Source organism: Doryrhamphus excisus, linkage group LG21, assembly GCF_037039965.1.
Source record: "Doryrhamphus excisus strain RoL-2023G ecotype Guam linkage group LG21, RoL_Dexc_Guam_v1.1, whole genome shotgun sequence".
Lineage (NCBI taxonomy): Eukaryota > Metazoa > Chordata > Actinopteri > Syngnathiformes > Syngnathidae > Doryrhamphus > Doryrhamphus excisus.
Genome location: NC_136377.1, coordinates 4,008,615 through 4,020,478, shown reverse-complemented (window position 1 = coordinate 4,020,478; position 11,864 = coordinate 4,008,615). Strand labels below are relative to the sequence as shown.

The 11,864-nt window shown below is 42.7% G+C and overlaps 1 protein-coding gene across 1 annotated transcript; it reads right to left on the bottom strand.

The window, feature by feature from the left end:
• Positions 1-2,388: 2,388 nt before the first annotated feature.
• On the bottom strand, positions 2,389-10,861 carry drd1b (dopamine receptor D1b). Its single transcript, XM_058087917.2, has one exon. The coding sequence runs from the start codon at positions 9,917-9,919 to the stop codon at positions 8,501-8,503; it is 1,419 nt and encodes a 472-aa protein (XP_057943900.2). The 5' UTR covers positions 9,920-10,861; the 3' UTR covers positions 2,389-8,500.
• Between the last annotated feature and the right edge of the window lie 1,003 nt (positions 10,862-11,864).

The window sequence follows — 11,864 nt, the reverse complement described above, 5'->3', positions numbered from 1 at the left end:
AGCATAGATGAGGAGGCTGAGGTTCTCATTGGGAGTGACCAGGATAGATAGGATCAGGATCAGGTACTATATCAGACACCATTTTTGTGAAACGCCACTGCTCATCTGTTGTACCTGTTAGTGCTACCCTATAACATGGCAACAGGTGTGTCCACATTGGCATTCTAGACCGAGCTTCAAACCAAATCCAGCCAAGATTTTTAATTATTAAAAGTCATGGCTTTTGAATTTAGCTGCAATGTGCCTTGTTGAGATTGAGAACATGCACTTGGTTGAGCACAATTTCACATTAAGGGCAGCTTGTGTTAGGAGAGCAATCCATTCAGTACCTATGGGAAGGACAGAAATAGACACGCATGTGCTATTTTAGTGCATACTTATTGTTTTTAAGCCTGGAATCCAAAGTATAAATTATTTTTATTGTTGCTCATTAGTCTAGTATGTAGTATGCTACATGACATGATTAATATGTACAATGGTGTAAAAAGCTGCTAGGTGTGTTTTTTTTTACCCTTTATGCATCATTTATTTACAGCAAAGAGATATATAAAATATAAAAGATAAAAGGCCAAGAGCCACATTTAACGTTACAAATGAGTCTGGGTAAGATGTGGGGGGGGGGGCGGAGTGGAGATGAGGATGCATCAGCTGCCAAGTGCCTGTCAGGTTATTTAAATGCACGTCCGAGGCAGGCACACGGCGAGGACAACACGCTCAGGGAGTTGGAACAACAACAACAAAAAAAAAAAAAAGCATCGTAGTTCCGAATCAATCCATATTGATCCGCTGCAATGACATGATCTTCCAATAGCGGTGTCAAAGGTAAACAACACACACAAACACACACATGTTAAAATCAATCACAGAGCACGTATGCAAAACAACAAAGAGCAATACATGTTTATTTTTACAAGATGGCACATCATACTTATATATATATTTTGTACAAAGTTTCAACTAAATACAAGTCATAAGTCAATAGGATTATAATCTTTGACATCACTTTCATGAAAGAACACCAGAAACATTGTCAATAAATAAATACAGGTATATAAATAGTCACATCATCAATCCAAACAATGGAGAAAGACAAACAGCTTTTCCAAGTTTGCTACACAGGATAAAAAGCACTTGTGTTCATCACAAAAAACAACAATCCCCGCATCCATCCATCCATCCATCCATCCATCCATCCCTCCCATGGAAATAGCTTGTTCCTCAAATGGAGCAGCCCCCCCTGCATCATACAGCGATTGGACGTTGCTGTTTTTTGCTTAAATTGTCCCAAATTGTCCCAAAAGTCCCATATTGTTCTGTCAATAACTCCTAACTGGAGGACATGGAAAAGAAAGGAGAGAGTGGAATGTCGTCGCTCGGATTCTGAATCAAAGCAGTGACATGCACGGATGACTCATGTGTGCACGGCGAGTGGTCAGAGGAATCGGACGTTTTTAACACGGGACTCAACTGAGATCAATTGGACTTGCACTGCATTCGGAAAACCAGGAAGTCAGAAAAAATTCAGACGGAACGCCATCGGAAGTCATAGTTCCAACTTTCATTCATTCATTCTTTACCGCTTATCTTCACGAGAGTGGCGGGGCGGGGGTGCTGGAGCCTATTCCAGCTGTCTTTGGGCACCCTGGACCCTGGACTGGTGGCCAGCCAATCACAGGGCACATATAGACAAACAACCATTCACACTCACATTCATACCTATGGACAATTTGGAGTTGCCAATTAACCTAGCATGTTTCTTGGAATGTGACCGAGGGCGGAATTGAACCACGGTCTCCTAGCTGTGAGACCTGCGTGCTAACCACTCATCCACCGTGTAGCCCGAGACAAAATAGATGTACCCCAAAAGACTATGATTTAATTCATTCATTTTCTACCACTTTTCCTCACGAGGGTCGCGGGAGTGCTGGAGCCTATCCCAGCTGTCTTTGGGCGAGAGGCGGGGTACACCCTGGACTGGTGGCCGGCCAATCACAGGGCACATATAGACAAACAACCATTCACACTCACATTCATACCTATGGACAATTTGGAGTTGCCAATTAACCTAGCATGTTTTTTGGAATGTGACCGAGGGTGAAATTGAACCACGGTCTCCTAGCTGTGAGGCCTTCGTGCTAACCACTCGTCCACCGTGCAGCCTGAGACAAATAGATGTACCCCAAAAGACTATGATTTCAGATTTCAGAAAAATTCAGATTGACTATAAAATATTTTTTGGGAACTGGGCGAACATAAAAATGGAACCGGTTCAGACAAAAAAAATAATATTTAAAAATAACGCTAATATATAATGTAATTATTATAAATTATATAATATTATAATTAATTTTTAAAAATCTATAATGTATCATTACTATATTAAATATTACTGAGATAATTTGTGTGAATATTTGCTATAAAAATAGCATATTTGGTGATCATTTCTTATCATTTTGACGTCACACTTTATAAGCTCCGGTTTTCGATATTTCCTACTTCCCGGTTCTTCTTGCAATCAGTATTAATATGCCACCGATGACCAAAAAAATAAAAAATAAAAAAAATCCCGGCCATATAATACGAGCCTCATCAGTTACTCTCTGAATATCTGCAGAGAGCTTTGATTCATTTCCGTGACTCAAAAGTACAGAAGGGAAACAGTAGGCTCTGTCTGTTTAATAATAAATTCAATCCGTGTTAACATCTGGAATGCTCATCAAGTCGACAGAAGCAGCCAAGAGAAAAGAGAGCAAGGAGGAGGAGGAGGATGAGGATGAGGAGGGGTGAATATTCTCCAAGGAGGTTCCCATGCATCCTTTTGTCCGGTCCTGACTGACTAACTGCACAACATAGCACACATTACTTCCTGTTGTGTTTACGCGGGACAAAAAGTGGAGCTCAAACGGTATCGGATACAAGAAAATAATCTGAAATGGAATATTTGAAATTAAACGCAATTGACAACGAGGCCATTCGCTGCTAAGCTAATCGAGCAGCAGCGTGACAGAAGGACAATGAGCTCGCTTGTGTCACTTATTGAGCTAAAAAGCTACCACCCTGTTTTATTTTTGTTGCCATATAGACAGCATTGGATTTTCCAGCATGGGAAAATCAAATGCTGCGTTCAAGAGCAATTGCTTTGCTATTGGATGATCTGTATCCGTGCGCAACAGTTTCAAAACACATGACTTCCCCTTGGAAAAAAAATTAAAAAAAATACTGCAACTCAATCAAATCAAGCCTAACTTTGGTTATACGTTTATTTATATTTATATTAGTCTACGTCCCCTGATTTTATTTAAGCACACCTGGCAACAAGTGTTCTGGAAAAGTAAAGCAAAAATGACAGGTATGCATTTTGGTGACGTTTTGGTGCTGCTTTACAGTACCACATTATTCCTCCAGAGGTGCTAATGAGTCAGAGCATAAACCAAGGGTTTTCAAAGTGTGGCACCGGGAGTCTCCATTATGAAAACATAATACCGCTGCGGCCTCCCCGACTATTCATTCATTCACTTTCTACCACTTTTTCCTCAAGAGGGTCACGGAGGGTGGAGGCTGGAGCCTATCCCAGCTGTCTTTGGGCGAGAGGCGGGGTACAGCCAATCAAGGGCACATATAGACAAACAACCATTCACACTCACATTCATACCTATGGACAATTTGGAGTCGCTAATTAACCTAGCATGTTTTTGGAATGTGGGAGGAAACCGGAGTACCCGGAAAACATGCAAACTCCACACAGAGATGACCGAGGGTGGAATCGAACCCTGGTCTCCCAGCTGTGAGGTCTGCATGCTCACCACTCGTCCACCGTGCCGCCCCTCCCCGACTATACTTCCCCCAAAATATATTTTTTCTGAGTACATTTAGCGCCACCAAATGTATGATATCAAAATCAAATCATTCTGCATTTGACATAATTACAAAAAAAAACATAACAGGTTTGAAATAATATTCATATGCGCCCCTTCTAAATGATTCCGAACCCCCACCTCACGCTTTGAAAACCTCTGGCATAAATAAAGCAGTAAACATATGAATGGGGAAAGGCAACATAACATGAACAGGTATCTTATATTTGGACATGTAGTAAATAATATAACATTTTAATGTGAAATAAACCAAAAAAAAAACCAAAAAAAAACATGACCCCATGGTATGTCCTAATTTTGTCACGTCACTGTAATGGCGCCACATATGGGTTGTGGTCAAATTTTTATTATTATTATTATTATTAAACAAAATGTTATCGTAATTAGTTACGTCCCGTTCATGACGTTTTGCTTGATGGCGGCCATGTTTTTTAACCATTCATTCATTCATTCATGCATTTTCTACCACTTTTTTCCTCACGAGGGTCGCGGGGGTGCTGGAGCCTATCCCAGCTGTCTTTGGACGAGAGGCGGGGTACACCCTGGACTGGTCGCCAGCCAATCACAGGGCACATATAGACAAACAACCATTCACACTCACATTCATACCTATGGACAATATGGAGTCGCTAATTAACCTAGCATGTTTTTTTGGAATGTGGGAGGAAAACCGGAGTACCCGTAAAAAAACCCATGCATGCACAAGGAGAAACATGCAAACTCCACACAGAGATGCCCGAGGGTGGAATTGAACCCTGGTCTCCCAGCTGTGAGGTCTGCGTGCTAACCACCCGAAAATAATCAATTTAATACGTAAATAAAACTTCAGCTCATTCAATCCTGCAATAAAAGCCTGTTGTTTTGGCGGTCAAATCTTGTGGTCTCCTAGCTGTGAGGTCTGCGTGCTAACCACTAATCCACCGTGCCGTAGGAGTGAATTATGTTGACAATTATTCAACATTTGATGTCACATGAATAAAAATAGTTATGTGAAAAAATTAGGACACCCCATACGGTAATGGAGCACAAATACATCAAAATCTATATTATTTCCCACAAATACTTCTTTTCATGTCCGGGATGTACCTCGAATACAGAAAGTAGTACATTTCTATCATTGTTATAATTCAAATTGATGATGCATGAGGACTTTCATAGAACGTTCTCTTACAGTACACGTACAGTATGCTATTCATTTGTCAACCATCGTTCACGTAAATGAGATACACAACACATTTTACACAGCACCACCAATGACAGCCTCCATTATCCTCCCACATCCAGGAAGCTGCTAAATTACAACGCAGTTTCATTTCATCAATATTCATCAATGCAATATTTTGAGCCGTTGATTCAACATGATTGAGCGATCATTTTCCATCACGCTGTGAACGCAAGCGACTGTCATCACCCTGCGTGCTTCTGACATGGCCGCCGGAGTCGAGCATAGCACACAGCATGGCGCGGCATGACTCCCCGGTGTGAGCAATTTAGCTAATCGGATATTTACAGTTTGCCGAAATATCAGTTGGTGTCACTTTTCTTTCAGGTTCTTCCATATATGACTTATTTTAGTCTAGAGCAGTGTTTTTCAACCTTTTTTGAGCCACAGCACGTTTTTTTTACATTGGAAAAATCTAACCAAAAATGTTCCAAAATGTCACCACGACCTCACACGTGCATCAATAAGTCTATGGGAGGAACAAGGTAGGTGTTGCCACACGGACCAATATTACATTGCTCTGCCAGTCTTTACACCACAGACACTCCACAGTAGCCACGTTTTTACATCACCACTTTTTCTCTTTCCCAATCACCTTTCGGGAAACAATGGTATCCATGGAAAGGAATATTCCAATCTCTTGTCTACATGCGCCGTGAAAATCAACCAGAATAGTCAATAGGGCATGCCCAGTAAAACGTAAACATCAACATCACGTGATACCGACTTTTTTCCGAAGTTTTTCTTTCACTTGTTGGAATAACTCCGTATTGCCAGTTTTTCGTCTGTCCAGTCTTGAAATTTAGTTTGAATCAAAAACAAACTTTGCTTAGTCCAAGTGCCGATTCACTGGCCTCCATTTTTAAAAGTGAAGAACGTCTGGATCTGCGTGTTACGTCATATCTGAGCATGCGCTGAAAGAACGCACCCGGGATCAATTTAAACAGGAAAAGATCAAATTCAATCTTGCTAATATTTTATAATTAAACTCAGGACATGTTTTATATAGATATATATTTTCTTTTTTTAATAAAACTGCACTTATATAAATAAAGTATAGAAGGGTTTAGATTCTGTTTCACAGATGGCGCTAATGCACACGAAAGCTGCTTGCCAACCGCCAATAAACAACAGAAGAAGAAAAACACCACGAAGAAGAACGCACCCTGACAAATTTCCGTTTGAGCGGGTACAAGATACCTCAATCGGATTGGTTAAAGGAATATTCCATCCCTGTTCAATTCTTTCCGTTTGAGCAAATAAACCAAATGCAATTGGAATATTTGGGTCCATATATTCATGGCTATTGACATAATATTTGCAAATGATGATTAATAAATGTTAATTATAAAAAGTGATATTGGATAATTCCTCACGGCACACCTGACGGTTTCTCAAGGTACACTAGTGTGCCGCGGCACAGTGGTTGAAAATCACTGGTCTAGACTTACATTCTTCTTACATTGAGTACTGCTAAAAACAGAAACAGTAGTGCCGCTTTAAGCCGGAGAAATGTCTTTGCCAGGAAATGGGAAGGGCAAGTGACTCAGGGAGAGGAAAAAAAAAGAGAGAAGTCACTCTTAATTTGAGATGAAGAAAAGATAAACTGGACTAAACCGAGAGAAAGACAGGAAAGGAAGTATAGGGATCGAGAGATTTAAAAAAAAACGCAACAGAAAATAGGACCCACCCACTAGCCTCTTTCACACAGACACCCTGCAGAAGCCAGCAGGATCAGATAATTAAATGTGTAAGACTCCCAGTCCTGGAATACCCTTTCACACAGGCAATATCCTGCCTCTGTTATGACTCCGATACTCTTAGAAGCCGGTAGACAGAACCGGAACACAGAAAAAAAACACATGCTGTGTGAAAGGTACGGATGAAATACTCATAAATCCCAACCCCGGACAATTTTTGGTGTACAATTCAAGACTTTACTTCTCTGATGGACTGTGTGAAAGGAACTTTTCCTCTCTTTGAAACCGGTAGACAGAACGGTAACACAAACAAAAACACATGCTGTGTGAAAGGTACGGATCAAATACTCGTAAATCCCAACCCCGGACAATTTTTGGTGTACAATTCAAGACTTTTCTTATCTGATGGACTGTGTGAAAGGAACTTGGGCTACCAAATATGTTTGTTTCCTCTCTTAGAAGCCGGTAGACAGAACGGGAACACAAAAAAACACATGCTGTGTGAAAGGTACGGATGAAATACTCGTAAATCCCAACCCCGGACAATTTTTGGTGTACAATTCAAGACTTTACTTATCTGATGGACTGTGTGAAAGGAACTTAGCCTACCAAATATGTTTGTTTCCTCTCTTAGAAGAACAGGAACACAGAAAAAAACACATGCTGTGTGAAAGGTACGGATGAAAATCACAACCCTGGACAATTTTTGGTGTACAATTCAAAACTGTTCCTATCTGATGGACTGTGTGAAAGGAACTTAGGATACCAAATATGTTTGTTTCCTCTCTTAGAAGCCGGTAGACAGAATGGGAACACAAAAAAAACACATGCTGTGTGAAAGGTACAGATGAAATACTCGTAAATCCCAACCCCGGACAATTTTTGGTTTACAATTCAAGACTTTACTTATCTGATGGACTGTGTGAAAGGAACTTGGGCTACCAAATATGTTTGTTTCCTCTCTTAGAAGCCGGTAGACAGAATGGGAACACAAAAAAAACACATGCTGTGTGAAAGGTACGGATGAAATACTCATAAATCCCAACCTTGGACAATTTTTGGTTTACAATTCAAGACTTTACTTATCTGATGGACTGTGTGAAAGGAACTTAGGCTACCAAATAGGGTTGTATCCTCTCTTAGAAGCCGATAGACAGAACGGTAACACAGAAAAAAACACATGCTGTGTGAAAGGTACGAATGAAAATCCCAACCCCGGACAATTTTTGGTGTACAATTCAAGACTTTACTTATCTGATGGACTGCGTGAAAGGAACTTAGGATACCAAATAGGCTTGTTTCCCTTTAACTAGCTGTGAACATATCTTGGAACTACCTTTGGGCCCTTTGCAGGAAAACTGCCAGATGAATACTGCAATGAAAATATTATCAGAGACAAACTAAACAAGTTAGTCAACTCTTCCATTAAACACACACGCCTACACCTACATCGAACGACTTCTACATTGTCCTTGGCACTAAATACTGTTAAAAGTCAACGTGGACTACTGTACAAAATGCAAACGTTTTCACACCACGTCATTCAATTTTGCAGTTAGTTTACCCGGAATAAAGTGCCTTTACTTGGAAACATTCGGAAAGGTTTTTCCTTGCGGATTGGTGTTTTGACAGTCTTAAGGTACCTACGTCACTGTCAGGCATTTTTATCGAGATGTCCGTCTCTGAGTGTTCTGATCCTGCTCTCAACAGGACACGGCTTTGTGCTGCCCGTTGTGTGTTATAGGATTGATCTTTTCCAGTGTGCTCTCCGTATCGCTGTCTAAATTCCCGGAGATGGCTGGGCACAGTTTGTCCAAGGCATTGTTTACCACACCTACCTCCATTATGTCGTCCCCGAGCCCCCCTCGGTCCAGCTTGTGTAACTCCTCCTCCTCCAACTCCTCCTGACGTAGGATGTTGTGAGAAATCACACAACTCGCCGAGTTGTTGCCGTCCTTTGGGATGTGGCTTTTGGGCTGGTACTGAGAGTTGGGATTGGGAACTGGGGCGGCTCCGGTGTTGTTGTTGTTGACGCTGAGGAGTTCGATGGTGTTGCTGCCCGGGCAGAGGCGGTGGCATCCCAGCAGAATGGAGAAGGCCTTGCGGAAGTCGGCGTTGAAAGCGTAGATGATGGGGTTGAGCGATGAGTTGGCCCAACCGAACCACACAAAAACGTCGAAGGTGGTCGGGCTGATGCACGGGAAGTCGTTGGCGTCGTCGGGCAGGTTGGGCTCGCAGAAGGGAACCATGCAGTTGAGTATAAAGAAGGGCAACCAGCAGCACACAAACACCCCCATGATGACCGAGAGCGTTTTTAAGACTTTGGTTTCTCGTTTGAACGACATTTTAAACGAACTCTCGCTCTCCATATTGGAAGCGTTCCCCATGCTGCTGTGGCGGTTTTTGGCACTCTCCGCCGCACGTTCCAGAGCGGATATTCTCCGTATCTGTTTTTGAGCGATGCGGTAAATTCGGGTATAGGTCACGATCATGATGGCCACGGGGATGTAGAAGCTGATAAGCGATGAGGAGATGGCGTAGCTCCTGTTCAGGCTGGAGTCACAGTTATCAGGAGGCAGGTTTCCCGGGTACGATCCGTTTAGCTCGGCTAGGTTGGCGGTTTGAGCTTTGTGCCAGTTCAGCTGAACAGGAATGAAGGAGATAAGCACCGACAAGGTCCACGCTACGCTAATCATTAAACACGCCACTTTGGGGGTCATTTTGCGTTCGTAGCGGAATGGACTGGAGATGGCCCAGTAGCGATCCACGCTAATCACACACAGGTTCAAAATGGAAGCGGTGGAGCACATGATGTCAAACGCCACCCATACGTTACAGAAGGCACCGAAAGGCCAAAAACCCATGATTTCCGTTGCGGCTTTCCACGGCATCACCAAGATGGCCACTAGGAGGTCGGAGATGGCTAGGGAGATGACGAAGAAGTTAGTGACCTTGGACCTCAGGTGACGGAACTTGGTGACGGCGGCGCACACCAGCGTGTTGCCCAGCAATGTGGTGAAGATGAGGAGGGAGAGGAAGCATCCCGTGAGCACCCGTTTGGACGAGTCGCGCTCCGTTAGCATCTGTTTACCATCTTGAACTGTGGAGAAATTGTGATCCATTGTTTTTGAAGCTAGAGTCAGAGAAAAAAAAAAAAAAAGGAGGGGGAGGGAGGGTTTTAGGGATGTGTCGGGGGAGGTTTTGAGCCGTCACCCCATCACATCCCCCCTGGCCCCGCTGCAGCTGAGCCTCTCTCTCCGATTCAGGACAGGAAGGTCAGCTGTTTTGACACCGGTTCTCCCGCAATCCGGATCGGAAGCACCATTGTGTTTTTTTTTTTTGGTGCTTCTATTCCAGACACATTCAAGTCCTGGGTCTTCTTTATCTTAAGCGGTGCGTTCAAAGACGTGGCATGTTGGGAAAAGTTTCACAACACATTGCCGTTCCGCCAACGATGAGTAGAGCTGCTGGAGCCGGTCATTAGCCTTATATAGCGCCTCGTCAATAGCAGCTATTGACAGGCTTCGCAGTGCGTTTATCGGATTTGTTTTAATGGTACTCCAGGCGTTTCCACTTGACTATATCGGTCCCTGGATCGAAACCCTACTGTTTTGTTCATGACTTTAATGGAGGAAAAAAAAAAACAATAACAAAATGGGGCTGAAAGTGTCAGCAGTCCACTTTATAATGACACATGAATGTCATTTTCTAGTGTTTTATTTTGAAGTTTAAAATTCTTGAATATTCCGAATATCCATGTAATCAATAAAATTCTTTAATAGGATGACACTCACGGCATGCTGGATGGAAAACAATCCAATTCCGCTTCATTATCAGTCCAAATGCATACTCCCAGCTCCGTTGCACTCCATTGGAAGTCAGTCCTTTTTATTATTCCTTTTTCTCTATTTCAATGGAGAGGTAATCCTTTTTTTTTTTTTTCCGGGGACATCCATATAATGCCGTCTTGGTCCATGCATGGAGGAAAAGAAATAGGAAAAAGGAGGAGGAGGAGAGTGTGTCATCCAAAGAGGGGCTCGCCGAGAGGTGAGCTTTTGGTGTGCGCTTCTCCACTCTCTCTCTCTTTTTTTCTCTCTCCCTGCTTCTTGCATGCCGCACCGCTCCATCCATCCATCAATCCATCCATCCATCCATCCATCCATACATACAGGGGCGGCTGATAAGGGCAAAAAAAAAAGCACCACCACATCCCATAATAGTACTCACATTTAATTTCCTAGAGAGCTTTGTTACACCTGAACTTTACTTCCATGTGAGGAAAAAAAAACATAAAATAATACTAAATATTAATCCTGCTGTGCATTAAATGCCAACTTATTATATTTATATGTCTGCATAAGTTATAAAAAGGGGAGGAGATGCTGGGAAAGAAGGCGCCTGTTTGACCTGAGATGATCTTAAAAGATTGCACACAAAAGGCTCAACGGCGCTATCTGGTGGACACAATGTATTGTGTGTGTGTGTGTGTGTGTGTGTGTGTGTGTTTGCATGCACTGTTGCATGAACACCAATCCGGAAAAACCAGAATCCCGTGAGGCAGCGGTAGCGGCAAAGAATGTAGCCGATATGTTATAATGGAAAGTCTGACAACACAATCGGTGTGTCGTGTCAACACAATGCGCTCATTTTGTGGTATAGTATAAGACAGACGGGTGGGGGGGCTCATATTGCATGTGTGCATCTATGACGAGGCATGACTAGGCGTGTGTGTCATGACAATGTGTGTGTGTGTTGTGAGAGTGTAATGCATGTAGACAAGCCAAGTGTAAGAGGCCTGGCAGACACAACGCCCACATTTCCCCACAGCGCAGAGCCAGGCTATGGCGTGCAGCCGCCCAAGTTCAAACCAAGACCACGTTAGATGCAAACACACACACACACACACACATGCACACACAAGCAGCCATGCAGGCTAATTTATGTCTGCTCCAAAAAGCAAACAAAATAGAATAGGAGTCGAAGAGAATACAGAGAACAGATATCTCTTTTTTTTTTTTTTTTTTTTTTGGGTTTGGTGTGACTTCGTTCTCTGGATGTTGACGCTGT